Raw genomic sequence first — 22,588 nt, 5'->3', positions numbered from 1 at the left:
CACTCCTTATTTCAGATTTCCCAGAAATTAGAGAACTGATCTAAGGCTGTATTTTGTAGTAGAAAATGGCATATTGAACCATTCTAGTGGTTCCCTTCCATTCAAATGGAAAGCAGAGTCTGCCTCCCAGTGGAAGTACTTGGGAGGATTGTCTTAATTGGAAAATGACTGTAGGAATTCGGAGAGTGATAAACTGGTAGTGATAACTGGGCTGTTACTCCACCCCTCCAGTAGCCAAAGGTTGGGGGTAATGATGAAGCTTCTGGTTTATTTTTATGCAGGCTTTTTTTATACTGCATGTGTAGTGGTGTTGGTGTTTTTGTTTAAGTGCTCTTCCATGTTTAATTTGTGCCTCTGGTTTAAAAATCTAGCAGAATACTTGGGAAATTGGTGTTTTTGTCTCTCTTCGACAGTTAATTTGCAGATACTGAAGTCACTCTGAGGTCTTCTGCAATAGTAAGGTACTTTATCCATTAATTTCTTTGTTTCTCTGACACAAATGTGAAAACATTTAGTTTGGCATGAAATACCTCTCTTAAATGCTGTAGTAATGGCTTATGAGAAGGAATGGAAGCAATGTATTGATGATATCTGATAAATCCAAGTGCCTGAAATGAGTTAAGACACTTGTTTGCCATGAAGTAGTATTATATAGTGGGAAGGAAAGGAGACAAAAGGTGTAGCAGTACTGGATTGTGTTCCTGGCATAGCCATTACTTTGCTGAATGACTTTGAATAAATGTTTTTATCACACTGTTTTCTTCTCCGTATTCCTAGTAACAGTGATGTTAACTTCTTGGGAAATGCTTTCAGTTTTGCTGACATTTGTTACCTTAGAGCTGTGTTTTATTACTCTTGTTAATGAAGGTGTATTCATCAATCTGTTAAATATTTAATCTGTTTTTTATAAGTTAAAAAAAATAACTTATTTAAGGAAAATAAATTTTAAAATGTTTTAAATAGGAACATTTCTGAGATGCAGAATTGCAATGGGGTTTGCATTTTCAGCTGATTTTTACTATCTTGGAGGGGTATTTGTGTCATAGGTAATGGTAGCTTTAGGATGTCTGTTTAAGTGTTGTTCCTGAATTAGTGCTGATTTTGATTTAGTTTTACTTTTCACCTGTAACAAAGGTTTAAACTTCAGTTTGTAGCTCATGCAGTCAAACTGTGCATTGAAAGTCCCATAATTTTTTTGGGAAAAATAAAGCTGTTTGTCTACTTTGTCACTTTAGCTTTCAGGTCCTCATAAATATCTTTGTTTCGTTAGAAAGCAGAGGATAGATTTACGAACCAGACCCTCTCACTCTCCTGCAACACGCAGTGATATTTTGTACAAGTGGGGCATGGAAGTACCTAGAAGAGGTTGATGACAAATGGACGTTTTTAACAACCATTTACTATTACCTTTTTTAGAAGTAACTGAATATACCAAGGATCCATTTAAGAGAAAGCACAGGTCTTTGCCCTCAAGAAATGTCAACTGCTTCTATCTAATTTAGTTCTGTGTGACCACATTTGTCTACCTGTTGTCTGCTACCACTGTGATTTTTTTTTTTTATCCCCCCCCCGTGTAAATGGGCCTACTAAAAGGAAAAGAAAACGTTTTGCAAACTTTTCTAGACAATAAAACTGTTTCCTTTGTCTCAAGATTTAGTTAATATAGTAGAAAGTCTCTCCTTAGGGTAAAGGACTTGTTCGGTTCATGTAATTCCTACCATTATAGTATCTTGGTGTCTAACAAGCGCATGATATATTAATCCTAATAACATGTCTTCTGGCTGCCTCCTAAGGAAATAGGAGTATCATTTTACAAATGTAGCATTGAGATGTGAAGGACATACATTAAACCCCTTTGTATTTATAAGAATGTTGAATAGCTGACATCCAAAGTTCAAAGGTATTTATTTAGGCTGTGGCACTTGAAACCACCAAGGTGAGCTCCAAAAAAAGTAAGTAGTGAGATCATTAGTAGTGAGAGCAGAAGGTTAATCCTCCAGACCACAGCTCTTCTCTGATCCCACAGTGTACTGGTGACGACCAAGTCACGGCATTTTGCATATTGGTCTACGCTGATTTTGGTTCTCCTACAGCTGAGTAGAGGTTTGATTTACAGCATGGCTTCTTCCCTCTCCTCCTCCAGCTGTGTGTTCCCTCTTTTTGGTGGCACTGATGCCTGTCTATTCATGGGTACCCAGTTTGAGGTAGCAGAAGAATAACATCTTTTGTAGTGCTAATTTTCTGTTGATTTAGGTGCCTGCAGTGACTCACCCTAGGCTCAAGTAAGAACCGAAACTGATACAAAGGAAAATCCACCCTTCTGCCCTGAGAAGGGGAGGGTTTAAACTGGATCAGCAAGCTAATCTGACTCATTTCTAGCCATGCAGGCACTTGTGTGTTGGTACAATGGAGGGAAAGAGCTGGATTATGTTTTGGAGATGAACAGTCTTGTTTTTATTACCAGCCCAGTGCTAAATCTGCTTGAGCCAAACTGAAACCATACCCTCAGGCTGTACGCTTCATGAGCAACCTCAGCTGCCCCAGTGCTCTGTTAAACACTTACCTTGGAAAATGGTTTGTTCCAGGTCATGATGTGTCTTTCCTGATGGTCTCTGTGTGCCCTCGTGTATTTTGCAGAAACACACTCGTACGCTTGAGTTGCCATCAGGACTGGAGTTCAGTTGTGGATTTGCTTATGCTGAAGCCTCATGGGGGGTGAGTTGTGTGAGCAGGAGTGGGAGTGCTGAGGTGGCTCTGGCAATCCGCCTGCGTGGGTTTGTGATCCCCAGCAGAGTGACTGGAAGCATTTAAAGAGCCTGAATGTTCACCCAGGGTTGTGTGAGAGGTGGGTCACAGCTGGATGCTACAGGGCGATCTGAACAAGGTAGCTCAAAGTTACCCTAGATGTGCTTGCAGGCAGTAGTGATTCCCCTCACATCCAGAAAATCTGCATCCTTTTGAGAGAAAAGCCATAATCAGTAGTAATTTTGATCTCTCACTATACCTCTTTCTGTGCAAGCTAATAGCAGTTCACAAATAGTATAGAGGGAAGGATGGCAAAGTACAGGGGGAGACAGATTATCTTTTGTTCAGGACTTGGAGTGAGAAATCAAGGACTGGAGGTGATGTGGCAATTAATTTCATTCTGGGTCTGCCTGCTTGAAAAATTTCCATGAAAACTTCCTGCTGAGTGTAGGTCAGACTGCTAGAGCCATGCAGTCTTGTTCTCCTAGATCTTTAGTAAGGGCTATTTAATAACTAACAAGCCCTGTGTGGTCAGGTAGAGTTGTTGAGGAAGGTACTGCTGCTAGCTTTGTTTGCAGTTGGGTGGTGGTCACTGAAGGCTTGGTGCACCAAGCATCTCTTTTTCCTCCCTGTTGCAAGCAGATGGCCTTTCGGATAGAGATGTGGATCTGTTCCCAACTTGACTCAATAGAGGTAGTCCATTTTGGAACAGGGTTTCAGGTCTGCCTGGTGAAGGGTTTTGTGGATGTTTGAGAGGTGTGTGGAAGGTCTCTCTTGCTCTAGAAGCGATGATGAGATGCAGGCAGAAATCTGGAGAAGGGTGACATGGGAGGGGTAGGGAGGTTGAAAGATAAGCAAGCAGGGGACAAGGACAGTATTTGCGATTATATGGAAACCACTGGGTCTGGGAGAGAAGAGACCACCAGGATGGCTTAGAGGGAGCTGGGCCCTGGGGAGTGACACAGGTCCTGCAAACACTCCCAGGGCAGTGGCCCTCTGGGGATGCGGGAGGCAGTGGGGAGGAGAGCCTTGCTGTGGAAAGCAGCAGGGAGTGAGTCAGGGAGCTGAGGTGGGTCCTTGTGCTTGCTCTGTTGTCACTTCAAATTTGGGAAAATGTGCTGAGCACCAACTCTTCTCTGGGGACCCAAGGCATCCATTTCCACCGTTCTCTAGGGCTTGTTGGGATTTCCGTCCTCTGCTGTTTCAAGAAATGTGTGGAAACACTTATGCTGTAGCTGTGAGGAACATCTGTTTTCAGATATAACTATGTCTTAAATCCATATTGCAAAGCAGATCTTCTGCTTAGATGGTGTGCTGGTTTTGGCTGGGATCGAGTTTTCTTCACAGTAGCTATTATGGGGCTATGGTTTGGATTTGTGCTGGAAATAGTGTTTGTAACACAGGAATGTTTTAGCTATTGCTGAGCAGGGCTTACACCGAGTCAAGGCCTTTTCTGCCTCTCACCCTGCCCCGCCAGCGAGGAGGCTGCGGGTGCACAAGAAGCTGAGAGGGGGCACAGCCAGGACAGCCGAGCCCAGGGGTATCCCAGACCATGTGGCGTCATGCTCAGCATGTAAAGCTGAGGGGAGGAGGAGAAAGGCGAGGATGTTTGGAGGAGGAAGGGGAGGATGTTTGGAGTGGTGGCATTTGTCTTCCCAAGTCACTGTTAGGTGTGATGGAGCCCTGCTGTCCTGGAGGTGGCTGAGCACCCGCCTGCCGATGGGGGGTGGGGAATGAATTCCTTGGTTTGCTTTGCTCGTGCATGCGGCTTTCGCTTTACATATTAAGCTGTCTTTATTTTAGCCCATGAGTTTTCTCACTTTTACTCTTCCAGTTCTCTCCACTATCCTGCTGTGGGGGAAGTGAGTGAGCGGCTGTGTGGTGCTTAGTTGCCGGCTGGGGTTAAACCAGGACAGATGGGTGTACATGTAGGATGCCTTCCTCAGCACCATTTGTTACCTCAGGCTTTACCTCACTTCATAGTGAAGGGAACTTCCTTCTAAAGCATAGGCTGTTGCTTCTGTGTACGTTTAGCTTTCTTTTCTATTTTATATAGATGAGTGCATGAGTATTGATAAATGAATAATAGTAATTTGGGTTTTTTTAGACCTCTTTGTAAAAGAAAAGCTCACTTGCTGAATGCTAGCAAAGAAATTTTTTCACTGGCAGCTCTAATAGTGAATTCCAGATGTAGGATTGCTTAGGGTTGTTAATGTTGCTTTTTAAGTCCAGATGTAAACTAGTAGAGGCTAATTTCCAATACAGGTAAAATTCTATATTATGGGCTTTGTTATATTGTCTTGAGTACTCAGATTGTGAGTTTTTATAATGAAGCTGTCAGGCAGTACATGAAGATACTCAGTTATTTTGTCCAGTAAAGCCTAACCCTGTAAATAACCTTTTTATCCTCTCTGTGAATGTTAACAAATCAGTCTTTTTGCAAGATTTCACTGGTAAGAGAAATCTAATGTGTGTTCCTGCAACTATAAATTGTTGACATAATGGTTTTTTGTAAGGGTATCTTGGAATCTCCGAGTTTGAGTTTGGTTTTGTTTAATTAGTATGCATGAAATCATGGAAGTCAAGAAATGGGGCAGTGAGCACGCTAGGTACTTACCTCAAGCATTAAATAGTCAATCCACTGAAACTCTTTTCTGGAAAAGATTATCTGCATGCAAGCTGAATAGCTGTGTAAATAATAACGTTTGCTGATGGGTAATAGCTATGGAATGTTTACATTTGCTATGTATTTTAAATGGGCATTGCTTGCACAGGTTTTTAAGAAAGACTTCATTCTGCAAACAGCAATAAATAAAACCTTGACGTATAATAGAAGTCGATAAATTTAATGATTACTGTTTTATGGAGTCTTTTTATAAAGTGTCCAGGAATATTTATTACTCAAACTGAAATGTATTCTCTGCGTAGATAGATATACAAAGTTATGTACATTTTTTTCACCCCAAACAGTAGAACCAATGTTATATTGTGTTCTGGTTTCAACTGGAATAAAGTTAATTTTCTTCCTAGTAGCTGGTACAGTGCTGTGTTTTGGATTTAGGATGAGAATGTTGATAACACACTGAAGTTTTAGTTGTTGCTAAGCAGTGTTTATACTAAGTCAAGGACTTTTCAGCTTCTCATACTGCCTGGCCAGGGGAGGCTGGGGTGCACAAGAAGCTGGGAGGGGACACAGCCAGGACGAGCCAAAGGGCTGTTCCATACCATACGGCATCATGCCCAGTACATAAACTGGGGGGAGCTGGCCAGGGGGCACCGCAGCTCGGGGATTGGCTGGGCATCCGTCAGCGGGTGGTGAGCAATTGCGTTGTGCATCACTTGTTTTGTATATTCTGTTATTATTATTTTCCTTTCCTTTTCTGTCCTATTAAACTGTCTTTATCTCAACCCATGAGTTTTTTTATTCCAAGTTGTCTCCCCTGTCCCACTTCGGGGTGGGGAGTGAGCGAGCGGCTGTGTGGTGCTTAATTGCCAGCTGGGGTTAAACCATGGCACACTGAAAGACACTGGGGAGTTAGTCAGGGAGGCAAGTAGCATGAGTTACTGAATTTAATGCTCTTCCAGGCACCTTGATTATACTGGACTTGAGTATGAACCATGAGTAACTATGTTGTGCGTTAACAGTTTGTTTTATTTTAACTTCGATGTAGTGGGCCTAGACTCTCCAAGGTGATATAGTGCAGTATTAGATGAGCAAAAGGTTTTATTTACTGTAAAAGACAAGTGAAAGAATGGAGGATGTGTTTTATGATTGCTATATTTAATGGGGATTTTCCATTTTTAGATTTTGTGCAGTTGCCTGTGACAGCTCCTGTTGAGTAAACTGAGACGGGAACATCTCGTATCGGCTGTTGTACCTGTACCTGCCATGATGAGAAGTTGCATAAGGTTTCTTTTTCTTGTTAATTTATGCTTTTATTGTAGTGTAATTATTATAAGCAGTTCAATTAGTAAACACATTCCTTTAAGGATTTTTTTTCTCATTTAACAAAAGTGTTGTTCTAAAACTAAAGGGTATAACAGTATTAGTATAAGTAGTATATCAGGCCAAATCACGGATTATGTATTAAGCAGGATCAGTCCTGAGAACTGCCGGTTTACTTTTCCAGACTCATGAATGAGTGTGTTGGTTGCTGCTTCTCTTTGCTGTTGAAAAAAGTGTGTAAGTTTTAACTTGTGGTCTTACTCTTTCCCGTTTGGTGACTACTTTGTGAAATGGAATTACATATAAGCTGAAGAGCTATTATGTGCGTGCAGAAACATTGGCTTGCACAGTTTTTCTATAATTTATATTCTTGCATATATTAGCAGCTCTTTCCTCCAGGATTTAACCTGCCAACCTTTCCTGCATCACTAGTCGTGGTTTGAACACTGATTTCTCAGAACCCCAGCAGGATTATGTGAAACCAGAATGGGTGCATGTTCTGTAAGAACCTGAGTGTTTACAGCTAATCTGCAGACTGAACCACTAAATTAAAATATTTTCACGTCATGTATTTTTATTTGTCCGTTTATTTGCATCATGTATTTTTATTTGTCAGTGATTAAGCAGGAGTTACTTAAGAACAGTATTGTAAAGGCAGTGGACTTTCTTGCAGTGTCATAGTTTAACTAGAAACTGCTTAGGATCCTGTTGTCTTCTGCTTTCCATTTCCAGCCCCAAAATGTGTTTATTTACCCTCTCTTTACAGTGAAAAGCAGTCTTATACTTCCAGAATTAACGATGTGACCACAAATTGTATTTTATGAAATTGTAAAGCCCAGGTATAGTATTTCACTAAGTCTTTCAGAGGGCTTTTTTTTGTTTTGTTTTTTTTTTAAGGTAGAATATTAAACAGCAAACAGTGCATCCCTTTCAAGCCTTTCAAATTTTATATAACATTGAAGATTTCCCTAAGACTTCTAATTTTCAAATCAGTTCTACAAATTGGTTATTAATTATGTATTTTCATGTTGAGTTTTTAAAATACCATACATTAAAGGTTCAAAACAGCAATTGTTATAGACAAAAATGCATGTCCAAACATTGTATCTTAATGAAAACAAACATTTTCTTTTACAATGTCATTAAAACTTTTTTTTTGGAGGTTAAATGACCTTTTATTTTTAAAAAACCCCAACAAACAAAAAAACCCCCCGAAAAGCGTACTGTCATGTTCAGCTGCATTGGCTTTGCTTGCAGGAAAAGATAACTGTTGTACTGCTAGCACTCTAGCCTCAAGTTAGGGGAAAGTTTTGCTTCTACATTGTCATCAAAATGATTTTTTTATTGGATGCATAGTGATCCCTTTAGCTGACTTCAGTGTTCTTCTGCCAGCAATGGCAATGATAAATCTGTTGGATGAAGGCATTTTAAACTGCACCTCCTGTTTACCTGGAACTTTTCTCTCCACCAGCATAGCAAACCAATAAATGAAATGACTTGTTAAAATCATCTTATGGTCTTCAGTTATACAAGGAAAGAGGTGGAACCTTTACATTGCCACCAAGGAACTTCCTTTGTGTTGTGGCTCAGCTCTGTTTAGAACTGTCACCCTACAAAGATATTGGAACTTACCTTTCTAATGAGAATACTAGCATATACTTTTCTTGCTTGTTCAAAAAGGGACTGCACTTTTCCTGCTCCCAAGTACAGTGGTAATTATAATTAGTTACAAGCATAGATGCTCTGTAAATATCACAGTCAGAAATCAGTTGCCAAGTTGTTAGACACTGGCACAGGAGCATTCTCTCTTGGTAAAGTTTGCTGTCTCCTACTTCTAAGATTTTTAAAGAAAGAAAAATGGAGTCTTACTTGGCCTGAATATCTTTGATCTGAATATGAAAACATAATACGCTTCCATATTTTTTTTAGGTTTTTAAGTCCCTTTCTCCCTCTGCAGCTTGATTCAGTAAGTCCCTACTTTGAAGAGCTCCTGCGCTTTATTTGAATATGTGTCTGGGTGCTTTCCAGAATAGACCCTGATGTTGCTTGGTTCCTTCAAACTGCCTGTAACGATGCACTATGCACCGTTAACAATGAGGTTGCAGCAGCTTGTTAGGGAAGAAGCTGATCTTTTTGCTTGGAGTTTTAAGAAATTGTACAGTTTAGAGAAAGATGGAATTAATCTCATCCGACGAAGGATATTGGGTTGATCTGTTCCCAAAAGGATCTAGAAATCTAAGATTCATGAAGCATGGTTTCCTTCCATTACTACTGAAAGATCTTATATGATTTAAATGTTACTTTTTCAACTAAAATTTTTTTCATTAGGGTTTTCAAAGAGTCAATGAACATAAGACATCAGCAAAGAATAATAGGGTATTGGCAATGTATCTTATGAATGAAAACTTAATTTAGAAAGAATTATCAAAGTCATGCATCTTCTATACACATCATTATTAGTTGCTTGATTTATAGTATTGCTTTTAATACAGTTGTAGCAATGCATTTGAAAAGTTAACTGAGTGAAGTGTATTTATAGTTCATTTTGCTTTTATGTGCAAAACACTGATTTTTGTAACTGGTAGCTTATTCACTGTTGCAGAAATTAATCTTCAGCCGTTATGAAAGTGTCCCTGTTTTCCATAACGATTTTAATTATTCTGTTGGATTTTTTTGATCTTTAAGATAGATGGCATAATTTCTTGTCTCCACAGTAGAAACCATTAAAAAGTTGCATCATTGTGTTCTTTAGATATGATAAATGATGTTTTAAAAAAAGTCAGAGTGAATACCTTGGCATCATTAGGGATCCTGGAAAAAGTTACACATCTCTTCATAGTGCCGTAGCTAGGATTTTGGGGATATTTCTAAGCCATTTTCCAATATTTACCAAATATTACTTATTGTCATATTTATTTCTATAAAGTGTGCCCACTGCATACTAGTACTGAGGCTGAAATCATAGGACTGATGGAAAGTCCTAGGAATAAAAGAGCCAGCAAAGTTCTGTTGCATACAGGGACTTGAGGGAGGAAGGTTAGTTTCTTTCTCTTACGTAGGTCTCCCAGTCTGTATAATGTTTGGAAAGCATTTCAACATACTTAGTGGTTGGGGTTTCCACATACAGAGCAGTGGCATTACTGAATTGTTAAGGCTCTCATGGAGGTTGATGATTTACAGTCAAAGGTCATGAAGACTACTAGTGAAGATGCACATATAGGTATTCTGATGTGGTTGGAGACAATGCTGTAAGTTGTATAATCACATAGCATTTTCAGATAAATATATGCCATTCACATGTCATTTAATTAAAAATCCAGGTCCTGAATTCCTCTAGGTTCTGTTTGTGTTGTGTAGTGTCCAAAGAAATAAAAATATTAGTAAGTACTGCAGTCTGTTAAATGGGAATGGATGAATTTTTCCTTGTGGATTGGTGTCTTGTTTCGTTTGTGTAAGGAGTTAAGACTTCTAGCCTAATTTCTGCATAAAAAGACCTATTGGGATATGGATTGTAATAATATGTCTGAAAATTACCCTCCTGCCAACAGCTATAGAGTTTACCACTAACCTTTTGTTTTCTCTTTTCAGATCTTTTTGGATCCCTAATTGATCCGTGTTGCCGAACTCTTCCTTGTAACCTTTGCAAGCAGCCAAAATGAAGTTGAAGCATAACATCAACCCTGTTCTTTTACACTTTATAAACTTTATAATCTTGGTGTACTCCTTTGTAACATACATTCCGTGGTACATATTTTCAGGATCAAGGCACGCTATAGCAAAAGCCAAGCAGGTTAAAGCTAAACCTGTGAATAACAAGCCTGGGGGTGCGTACAGATCTGTTAACAGTCTGCATTGCTTAGCTTCAGTTTTATATCCTGGGTGTGATACACTCGACAAAGTTTTTAAATATGCTAAAACTAAATTTAAGGACAAAAAACTCTTGGGAACACGTGAAATCCTAAAAGAGGAAGATGAAATCCAGCCATCAGGAAAAGTTTTTAAAAAGGTAAGTCCTTTTTTGCAGTCTACCTTGAAGAATTTTTTCAAAGTGTGTTTACTCTCTTTTGCACACTTCTAGTCCAGTAAAGCAAATCAGGGGAAAAACTAAGTTTCTCTCCTTAAACATCATGAGAAGAGTTAACTTATCTAATTCCCAATCTTTCGTTACTCGGTGTTTAAAACAAATCTAAACCTTTGTTTTGCATTCTGGAGTAGATAACCTTTTTTTGGTTTCAGTCAAAGAAAAAATGCAAATGTATTTTAGGTATTTGTTTTTAATATTCAGTTAATGATGTAACTGGCTTTAAAGTTTTCCTTTTAGGTGAACTAAAAAAAGTCTCCCTTTGTGTTATTCTGAACTATCATCAGATAAATGTAGAAGAATTACTAGATGCCTATACTCAGTTGTGTCTTTCCTGTAAACTTAATTGTAACTTAAAGATTTACTGTTTTGCCCTGTGAATTCAGGGCTTCAATGAAATTTCGTTTGGAAAAGGATTGCACAGACTTTAATTGGAGGAGTCTTCCCCCCCCCCCCCCCCAATCTCCTTTAAGGTGAACTACTTCTCTGCTAATCTGTAATCATGGTGTATGGGGGAGATATAATTTCAGTATAAATCTCTGTTGTTTCAAGGGACTGCCTTTTTATAGTCTTTTGCATTCAGGCCTGTGTTGTCACTTGCAGCTTTGTATTTCTTCAGAGGCATTAAAAATGCAGTTTTGCCTGAAGAAGCAAGTCAGGAGACCATTAACATGGATATGTGTGGATATGTGTTAAAGGTCTGCAGTTCTAATCCAGAAGTTGTTAACTACACACTATAAAGACAATTTTTAGTTCAGATTAGTTTTCCTGCAGAAGAAAAATTTATCTCTTCATATAGTAAAGGATTCCTTAAATATGGCTAGTTTTAATTCTGATATAGGAGTATAATGTTTAAAGTAGAATTTGGTTAATATCACAATACATGGTAAAATTTAGTTCTGTTAAAATCTTTATAGAAGCTTTAATTGTTAGTGAAACTTCCTGTGGAGTTCACTTTTCAGTATGAAGGAAATGCTGGGAGAAATGGGTACATATGATCTTTTTTGGTGCTGCCTCATTGTCCCATAAAGAAATGGAAAGTTAATGTTATACAAAGTGGACTTCCGAGCACAAATCAGAATTTTGGCTGCCCGTAATCTGTTTTTTTAAACACAATTAGTAATGTAGGGTGTAAGAATTTAGGAGTGTTAGCCTTTTCCGTTATGCAAGCAAAGTGTTCTGAATATTGGAAAGCTGAAGAATGTTGGTGTTGACCTACTTAAATTACTTGTTTCTAAGCATTTAGATTTAGGAATTACATAAATTAGGTAATTTTGTCTAAGCTTGACACAACAGTTCATTATGCTTGATTGCCATACTTGCCCTCGTGTTATTTTGGCCAAGTTGTGGCATTATCGCATAAGTCTACTTTTAATTTTTTTTTTTCTATTAAGGAATACAGTGTTTCTTAATACCTTGTAACATGTTTTAGCAAGTGAGGAAAATCAGAAAATTTCACAAGATAGCTTGTTGATTCTAAATGTCCGAGTTCTTTTCCTTTTTGTCTTTCATACCATGCATCTTTTTATTGCCTGGTTCCCCTTAGTAAAGGCAACTTGTTGAGGCTTATTTGGTGCAGCTTTTTGGAAAGGTTTATGACAATTTTAATTCTTAAATATAATGCATATAAATTCTATACTTAGAGGAGTTGCAAAACTCGTTCATTGTTTTTTCCCTTTCAGAAATTGAACACAGTGGTGGGAATGATTGATGCATTTTTCTGAGGTCAGCTGCAAGTCGGGCAGATGTGAATGTAGATCATGGGTCTGTGTACGAGTTGCACTACCTATTAGAAGATGTCTGTGCAAATTGAAACGGGCTAGATTAGCCTAATTAATGATTCATTAATGGGATAAATGTATATCTCAGAGTAAAATATTAACCTTCTGATTCTTAGGAGAACTAAGTGTACTCACCCTTCTAGCTAAAATTATTTAAAGCTAGATATTTAACATCTTTAAGATCAGGTGCTACATTAATTTATTCCGAGAACAGTGATATCCCAGATAATCTGTAATTTCTTGAATATTTATGATATTATATTGTTCAAAAGATTTATTTATTCCTGTGTAGTTGCCAAAGTAGCAGAAATTCATGGATGTTAATAAAATAGAAAAACTTGCTTCTGCCCACTTTACATTTTATAATATTTCATATGTAGTTAGTTTTTCTGTTTCCTTCTGTAGTGTCTTTTAATACATGGATTGGAAAGCATACCTAATACTAATTTCATAAAATATGTATTTAATTCAGGATAAAATAATGTTGAAAATACTTTAGAGATTAAGATGTAATTAATTGGAAAAATTAATTAATTTAAGCAGAGTTTAAATTTAACTATGCCCAAAAGATGAGCTTTTTTCTGCTGGTTGATTATTTTATGTCATCTTAGTTACAGGTTATGTTGTCATGTGCTTGCTTTTATATATGTTGGTGTGTGGATTTTGCTTTGTGTGTGTGTTCTTTTGTTGGTTTGGGGGGGGAGTTGTTTGTTTTGTTCTAAGAAGGGTTTGTAACCAAAACCAGAATTTATGAAAACATAATAAATAAGACCTAGTGGGGAAAAGTAAACTGGATTTTGGTAGGGGAAAGTGATGCATCTAAAGCCTGTGAGACTTATGTGAAACAGAACATTGGCAAGCACTTGAGAATTCAAAATGTTACTCATTATTGCTGATACTGAAACTTACTGTGAAGTTGCAGGAAGGTTCTTGCCATGCCAAGTCATTGAGCGGGAAGAGTAGCTTATGATGTTGAAAAATCTAGGGTGCTATGTAAATAATATATTAGGGTGGGGTTTTTCAGAAGTGTTCAGCTGCAATTCATGATTTCATGTGAAAGGTCAAAAATGGACATTTCAAATAACCTCCTTTGTATTACTTTTAATATACTTTCTACAAGAAAATATATTTAATTCATGATTGCTGGTTTCCAAATTGTAGTCAAGGTTCTTCAAGCCTTATAAGCTACTTTTAGGAAAACCATGAAAGGTAACTGAGGTCAGGTAGTTTAATGACTCTATGTGTGCCTGCAGCTTTTTTGGGAACATTTTGCGATACCTTCACACTGAAAATTTGAATGTGGCTTCCGTAAAATCAAGAATAAAGAAATGGTTACTGTGCAGCAAGTATTTAGTCTCTATACTTTGTTGGATTTCCAAATATTAATACAGTAAATATTTTTCAATGCATTAAGTAACTCAAATATTTTTAATAACTTGCAGTTTAAGTATGTTTAAAAGCTGTTGCACTAGAGGGCAGTATTTTTCTATTTAATGTGGTATTTTGAAGTGAACATTCAGAGGTGCTGTCTCTTCTGATTCAGTGTTTGGTTTTATGTGTCTGTTTAATCAGTTCTCGATAATCTTGACTTCTTGGGCCCTTCTCTTGCAAACTCTTGGACAGTTACTTTCTTTACGTGTGTAAGTAGTTATCTAGCAGAAATAAGTTCTGAAAGCTGTAAAACCTTTATGAATGTTTAAAAGATTGTGGCAGTTAACATCAGTCTTAACAGCTGTTTACAATAGAAACTGTACATTGGAAAATATTAGCGAAAGCTACTGAGGGAAGGGCCGGGAAGGGAGATGGACTTGGAGACATACTCAAACATAAGGAAGGATTAGAGAAACCATAACCTGCTCTGTGTCCTGCAAAAGAAGCATACAGGGAAATGCAGAAGAAAGGGACATACGGACAGAGGCAGTATATTAATGTGTCATAGGGAGGGAACAGAGAAGAAATGCTGGGCACGGGGAGGAAGGGAACACGGGAATTTAAATACATGGAAGGCAGCAGGAAGAGTAAGAGTCAAAACAGGTGCATTGGAAAAGGTCTTCTCATCTATTTTCACCCGTCAGCATTCTTCAGAGATACAACTATATTTCTATATATAGAAAAATAGCTATAACTCACAGTGCTATACTTTCTGTGCGACTTCTAAACTTTTAAGAAAGAAAAGCACCGATAAGGCCTTCTTTCACTACTTTATATCAGACTTGTTTAAGCAATGAGGAAAAATAATTTAAGTGAATAAAAAAAGGGGAAAAAAAGCAGAATCACAAGTGTTATTCAGAAAGGTCCATTTTTGACCCTTTAATGATTTCTTATTCTAACTTCAGTGAGTTATGTAATGTTGAAAATTACCAAAACCTGTCCATTTATGGATTGGCAAACTTACCAGAAACAGTAATGAGAATCTGCTTGTATTTCTTGACCTAATTATTTGAGAGCAGTATCCCTGAGGCCACACTAGGTAGAGTACAGTGGTGGAAAGGGTGTTGCGCAATTCACTGCTATAAATTGTTTTCAGCTGATGAGCTTGTCAGGAATTTCCAGATTTGCCAAAAATACTGCCTTTGGGGGAAAAATGTCCCCAATTGGAATAAAAATTCCAAATTACTGAAATTTGGATGGACAGGAAGAAGTACAATATTTTCTTTGGAAGCAGTAAAAGTTTTCCACACCAGAAATACCTTGATGTATTGAAACCGAAAGGAACTCCCCGGCCCTTGTCCTTGGGGGGCTGTAGCTGTGCGCGCTGGCAGTGGTGCGAGTCCTCTGCCCCACCGTCCTGCGAATATGGTCAGGCAGCAGTTCTGCTGTGATTCTCTTGCCAGTTACAGCAGAGAAATTCAGTGTGATGTTTCTTCTCCAGTAAGTTTTTTGGCTCTGAAACAGCGTATTTGCCATTGAAGCTGAGTTGCTGTAAATAAAACGGGAAAACCTGTGCAGATATTTGTGTAAGAAATGTTTCTTTTCTTCTGGTGAAATTGCTAAGTATTGCTGTTGTTGGCGAGTATTGTTTTTTGTTTTTGTGAAATATTTTCCTAATAGACATTTGTGACATTTCCAAGCAGCTGCACGTATTCCTGTCCTGAGTTAAGAAAGGTTTGTCCTGCTGAACAAGTAGATTAGTGAGCAATATGTAGCAAGGCTGTAGTAGGTACAACTCAGTTACCCAATAGTAAACTTCAGCAGCTTGAAAAAGTGTTTTGATAAAAGAAATATTTAGATTTCAATGCCCTAGTAGAGGATGAGAGATTTTCAAATTCATTTTATTAGGGAGGTGGATGTTGAGATACAGACTCATTAGAAATGTCGTTACATGCCAAAAAGTTGTTAGATTTTACAGCCCACAAGTTTGAAATTTAAAGTTGATAAATGAAATGGGGGGGAGGAGGGAGAAATTTGCTTTTCAAGCTTTATTTTTAGTGTTTGCTTGCATTTATTACTAATGCCATGTAGTCAAAGGAAATATCTGAAATACTTGACGAAGAAAAATTATATTTTTCAAAATTGTCAAGGTGCTTGTATAAATAGATGGGTAAGGTATAATTTAGAGTCTGGGTTTTCAATATGAAACATCCTCATAGTACATCTGTATAAGAAAATATCTAGGATATCCTCAAAGAAGTATTCTATCACTCTGTGAGAAAATAGTATTGCAAGGTACAAGTGCACACACAGAAATCTATGGTAGATAGTGACCTGTAAACGTAAATCCGATTTTACTGGGCACCAGCTTTCCCATACGGAAGAAAAGTGAGATTGCTTAATGTTTTCCACATGACTTTTCAGTACTGTGATTTGCCAATAGTTTCCAGTCTAGTCTTCTGTTCACTTTTGTTTAACAGTAAAAAAGGGGCAAAAAGATTACTCCTCTTCCTCCTGACATTTGTTTTGGAACAAACAAAGGGAAAGGGATTTCACAATTTCTGACTGAGGACACATTGATATACTACTTTCTGGATTCTAGTTTCCCTTTTTTTTCCTTGTTTTTTTAAACTAAGAATGAATGCCTAAATATCATATTTGTGTAGGAGACTTGTAGCCCAAATATCCAAGAAAGCAAATACAAAGAATGTATTGTACTAGCTGGTGTTGTCACCCTTTACTTAGCATAAAATAAAACTTTGTAAAAACTAAAGGTATATGGGTCAGATAACCATGGCCTTTCAGAGGGCTTCTGAAGCTGTGAAATATGATGGGAATCATGTGCTCTTCTAATGTGAATGTAGAAACTGAGGTGATAACATGCACGGAGATATTGCAGTATTTGTGTTGGAACTTCCATAGTCCCTGTAGTTTTTGGCACGAATATTATTCATTATCTTGAGTAAACTGCTGTTATAATTCAAGCAAATATTACTTCAAACATCTGTGGTTTCTTCATGTGGATGAAGATATAGTATGGCATGTGTTAAGGATTTTCATTTTCTAAATTGAATTTATTATTCTTATTAGGTCATCCTTGGCAAATACACCTGGCTTTCATATGAAGATGTATACATTAAAGCTGTTAATTTTGGAAATGGCTTAGCAGTATTGGGTCAGCAACCAAAGACTAACATTGCTATCTTTTGTGAGACTAGAGCTGAGTGGATGATTGCAGCACAGGCCTGCTTTATGTGCAACTACCAGCGTAAGTATGCGCCTTTTCTAACATTTTTATGTCTTTTGATCTTGCAACACAGTCTGAAATAAACTTTTTTTCTTACTTCACTTTATATAAAGCTTTCTTAGTATATAGAACATAAAGTTACAAATAAAAAATACTGCATAAGGTAGAGTCTGTGCACTTTGTAGTGTTTTTCTTTATTGAATAGAGAAACGTGTATCTGTTTGCAGATGGAGTATGGTTTCAGTAAGTATAGCTTGCTCAGTGAATTTGAGAGATTTATTTCCTTTTAATCTCAAATCAGTCCAGATTTCTAAGTTTCTAAAAACAAACAAACAAAAATCACACATTAATTCATTGACTTGGTTTCAGGAGTTGATGTCAAACCTTCATCTGTGCCTGTAAGTTTTGTTTTAACTCCATGTTTTGTCAGTTCTTCAATTTTGATTTTGGTTAGAGTTTATCGTATTTGTTATCTCTAAAAAGTGAAAAGGAGTAAGTCCTGACCTTATTTTGGAGACCTCTTTCTAATTAAAAAGTTGCTTAGTAACTCCTTTTCTAAACTGTAAGTCGTTCCTTAACTCAAACCTTAGGCTGAGCTGATACATTTTCCTTAATTCTCTCTGCCTCTTGACTTTCTCATAGTCCATTGAATGTCATTTAATGCATCCTGATTTAACCTGGGTGCTGATTTGAGATTATGCTCAAGGGCAAGCTTGAGTCCAAGTTATTATTTCAGAAACCTCTCTATGTTTAGTTTTGGTGAGCTATTTAAAGTCAGTCTCTGTCTCATTCATAGTATCTGTTTTAATCATACACTAACTGAATCCTTAACCCTGGCAGTAGACTGAGGCTAGATTCTCTGCCCTGGGCGATACTCCTCATTTTCTCATGGAGTGATCATAAGAGAAGTGCTTTTTGGGCTCTGCTGTCTGATGACAGTCTTAGTCCTATTCTGTAATTTCTAGTTACTTATCCTTTAGTCTTCTGCTGTTTCATTGTGGAGACCACAAACTATGTTGGGGCAGAGCTGAGTCTGCTCAAGGAGGAGGAGGTGCTTTCTTGGCAGAATGTGTGTGCTGGGCAGTTGCAGGCTGTGTTGGAGGTGCCTTTGAGGAGTAGCAGAACAGGACAGACTGGCTGGAGGTGTCCTTGCACAGCTTCACTGTACAGGGTAGAGACAGATGCAAGGCCAAGTTTACTCCCCTTTCACTCAAACCATGTAGAGGGCTCTCTGCCACAGTGGGAAACCTGCTGTATACCCTAACCCAGTCTGAGCATAGGCACAAGGATAAGTGTAAGAGCTCTAGGCCTGAGAAACCTATTGAGTGCTGATCTCAACTCGGTATAGGAGTTGTTTGCAAATGTCTGTTTCATCATCACTTCATAATATGTCATTTGCCTAACTGTAAGCTCAGCCTGGCTGGGTTCTGTGATGCTCTCAGGCGGACGTTTCTCATTTTCCCACCAGGCACTCTAGAAGCTGCTTTTCCTCACATGCTTTGGCCTCTTCTCTCCCATGCCAGATTTTATCTCCTTCGATAAGAGATGGGCTGTAAAAGCCAGATGTGCAGAAATTCCTGATTTGCTACCTACCTGCACTAAAGATATGTATCAGTTAGACTTTTTTCAGAATTTGGAAGCAAGCCTAACAAGCAAATTGTATCTTAAATGGTCCCTTTCTGCTCTAAGCACGAGTCTGTTTCAGTTTGAGAAGCCATATGTTCATGAGTATAAAGCAGTTTTCATTTAATTAAGTCTTTACTGCGGGTCTGAGTGGTTATTTTATGTATACCCTTATGCTGTATTGTTCCCTCAGTTTAAGGGTGGGGTTGGTTACAGGATGTATTGCCTTAGACCCTACCCTTTCAAAATCACCTTCCTTGCCTTGTATGATAACTGGGTCTGCGGACAAGGAGAAAGTGGATGTTGTATACTGTGACTCGAGCAAGGCCTTTAACATGATCTCCCATAGATCTGTACAGCCAAACTATTCAGATAAAGACTGGATAAGTAAATGGTAAGATGGATGGAAAATTCATTGGACATTGGCTGAAAGGATTGTAATCAGTAGCATGAAGTTAGTTGCCAGCCCTCAGGGATTGATACAGAGTCCAATACTGTTTAATGTCTTTATTGAAGGCCTGGATGATGGGACAGTGCAAACACAGGAGGTCATAGCCTGTAGCAAGTTGGGGGGAGCAGCCAGTACACTGGAGGGCAGAGCTGATGTACAGAGGGGCCTGTAAGCAGGAAAAGTTGGCTGGCAGGTACCTTGTGGAGTTCAATGAAGACAATTACAAATTCCTGTGCTGGAATATCTCATGCACCAGTGTAGGCTGGGGGGCAACTGGGTAGAGAGCAGCTTTGCAGAAAAGGACTTGAAGGTCCTGGTGAACAATGAGTCAACCATGGGTATGTGTAGTGCCTTCTTGCAGTGAAGGCCAACAGCATCCTGGGTGGTAGTGGCTTGAGTGTAACAGGCAGGTGCAGGGAAGTGATCCTCCCCCCCCCCCCCTTTTGGACACTAGTGAGACCACATCTAGAGTACTGTGTCCAGTTTGTGGCTTCCCAGTAGGAAGAGAAAGACATTGACATACTGGAGCAAGTCCAGTGGAGGGCTGCCAAGATGCTGAAGGGGTTGGAGAACGTGACATATGAGGAGAGGCTGACAGAGCGGGGTCTGTTCAGCATTAAGATTGAGTGAGTTGAGATCTTGTTGCTGTCTAAAACTATCTAATGGGAGCGTACAGAGAAGATGAAGCCAGACTGCTCAGAGGTGTGTTTTGATAAGACTGGAGACAACAGGCACAAGTTGAAACATATGAAAAGTTGATGAGATATTAGGACAAACCTCTTCGTTGTGAGGGTGGTTAAATGCCAGAACAGGAGCCTGGAGTGATTGTGAAATTTTGATCCTTGGAGATACTTGAAACTGAACTGGCCCTGAGCACTCTGCTGTAATGAATCGTTTTGTGCCGGTGATCTTCCCAGGTACCTTCCAACCTAAATTCAGTGATATTTTTGGTCCTTTCTTCAGTGAGTGACTGCTGCTGACTTGCCTACCAGAGCAGAGATCTGCACAGGCTGTTCTCAGATGAGATGCCTGTGTTGCCTTTAAACTACATGTCTCGTAATATGCCATGTCAGTTCCCTTCTATCGCTTTTGAGATGTTAGATTCCTAGTGACTATTCTGAGAATAAAATGCAAAGGCTTGTATCACTTATTTTTTCTTTGGAAGTGAAGTACGCTTACAAATCCTAGGAAGATTTCATAATTTGAGGAAAAAAAAATTTATCTGAGATAGTGTATGGATGTCGTGTGCAGAATGGTATGCATGTGTTTTTAGTTTTGTTGGATTAATGTTTCAAATTCCCTTACTGAGACGTGCTTCGGCACACTGTCTGACGTGGTATTTAGCATCGAAGCTGTATGTCATCTTATGTGAACTTGGCTGACTTGTGTGTTAGCAGATGATGATATTATCATGCAGTATTCATGGTCGGTTTGCTGAATGAGTTATAAAATTCAGGTGATGTTGAAGAAGTGTGGCAAGACATTGCTGAGTGACTTGTAAACTGAAAAACACTAATGTAAGTTTCACAACAACTAACTGCTGTGGTAGTGTTGTGACATTCTTTCCGAATGTGAAATGTATTAAATCTGATGGTATGTGCCCAGAACTGCTGTCAAGAGAGCAGGTTCATCTGCTTCATACATAGTGTTGGAGAGAATGCCTTTTGTACTAAAGAATTAAAATGGAGAAAGTAATGTTTATGTTATGGAGTACTTGCACAAACTAGTAGTTTTATGATTAGAAATATTTACTTGATTGTAAATTTTACATTGTTTGAAGTTATCAAAGTCTTGTATTTGCAGGAGGTAGAGTGGGATTGCTAGTTTAAAAATGGAAAAAAAAAGCACTAACATGAAAACAGGTTTTCTTCCAAAGTATCTCCTCTTAATCTGTCTGAAGAGCTCTTCACCAGTGTGGGCAAATAAAACACCTGAGTGTATAACCAAATAATGAAATAAATAGGAAAGGCTATGTTTCATTTTTCAATCACGCCTTCCTGAAGCTTGAACAGAAGTGGTTTTGTCAGAATTGATTTGGCTGAAGCCTTTAAAGGTATATTTTGCTTTTTATTTTTGATGTATGAGGGATGCCGAAATTACTCAGTTTAACATTTTAGTTACATTGAAATAAATGGCAAACGTTCTATTTGTTTCTTTAGGGCAAGGCTTTGTTCTTGTATATTAGCTGGCAAGTTTAGTGGTGTTGAAATTTTTTGTTTGTCAGACTTCTAGAAGCAGTAGTTCAGATATCAAAGACTCACTTTTACTATTGCATGTGTAAAGATGAACACAAAAGATAATCCCTTCTCAGTATGTTTTCACGAGAACAAGGAGAGAAAAAAGTTACCTAAAGTTTCAGACTTGCCTGAAAAAGTTCTAGGTGCCAGTGTGGAGAAGTGAGAATTTCATAGATCAGAGTCATTGCTCAGGTTTTTTTCTCTCCATGGTATTAGTACACCATCATATAAATGGTATCTCTCTCGTTAGCTCTATCATATAGCTCTAAGTTGTCCTTGAGGGACTTATTTGTAGATGAGTAATTAACTACATAAATGATTATTTCAGAGATTATACTTTTCTTTCCAGGCGGTGTGTCGTTTTGGTTTTACTTGTTGGCTTGGGGAAACTGAATTTCTGCTAGATGTTTATATAACAGGGGTCACCGCAGTAAGTAGAGAGAGCTCGTGGGAACTAGTAGAGGCACTCTTCTGGACTTTGCTCCCACCAAATTAAAGAAAACACAGTGCATGTGCATTTGCCCTGCAATGGTTCTGAACTATGATGGACTGTTTTAACAAGGAAAAAATAAGTAGAGGTCAACTATTTACTTTCTTGTGTAAGAAGACTGCTTTTGAGTTCTTCCTTAGTACGCTACACTGGGTTAGTAACTGCCTGGATTTCAAATCTTAACATAAAACAGAGTTTGATTTTTATTTTATTTTTTATTTTGGCTGCAGTGAACATAGTATAGTTACAGCCATAATGTACAGTGGGGTGTCTTGTTTTAATAATTGTTGTTTAAATATTCAGCTAAATGCAGACTAAAATACAAAAGAAATTCAGATACCTAATGTGACAAAACTTCCAGCACTGATGTAATTATTAATGATTGTATTGATTGACCTTACAGCTTTTTTGAGATATTCCTGTTTAGCATTCTGCTTGGAAAACAGGAAATGATTATTTTTTGAGAGCAATACCTTTCTTCCTTTTTGAGCTGCCTTTTTCTTCCCCAATCTCTTCCTGTCTTTTCTCATGCAGTTCCCATTAAAATGGCAGGAAATTAAATATGATTTAAAAATTGTTAATATGAAATAATTGTGTTTTAACACTCTATTCCTAA

At 38.1% G+C, this 22,588-nt stretch overlaps 1 protein-coding gene across 7 annotated transcripts in view; it reads left to right on the top strand.

Annotated features, from left to right (window-relative positions):
- The window catches only part of ACSL3 (acyl-CoA synthetase long chain family member 3), a 55,630-nt gene that overhangs the window by 10,502 nt on the left and 22,540 nt on the right, over positions 1-22,588 (top strand). For 5 of the 7 annotated variants that reach the window (XR_012630013.1, XR_012630012.1, XM_074877707.1 and 2 more), the window contains exons 2-4: positions 6,551-6,654; positions 10,280-10,697; positions 17,015-17,192. Coding sequence is in view for 5 of the 7 variants with exons in the window: in XM_074877707.1 (XP_074733808.1) it covers positions 10,347-10,697; positions 17,015-17,192 (529 nt within the window). In the remaining 2 variants the exon portion in view is untranslated. Of the gene's footprint in view, positions 1-6,550; positions 6,655-7,457; positions 7,531-10,279; positions 10,698-12,454; positions 12,498-17,014; positions 17,193-22,588 lie in introns of those variants that run through there. The other 2 variants (XM_074877710.1, XM_074877712.1) reach the window with 2 other exon arrangements.

Source organism: Strix uralensis, chromosome 9 (genome assembly GCF_047716275.1).
Source record: "Strix uralensis isolate ZFMK-TIS-50842 chromosome 9, bStrUra1, whole genome shotgun sequence".
NCBI lineage: Eukaryota > Metazoa > Chordata > Aves > Strigiformes > Strigidae > Strix > Strix uralensis.
This window is presented reverse-complemented; position numbering and strand designations above follow the sequence as displayed.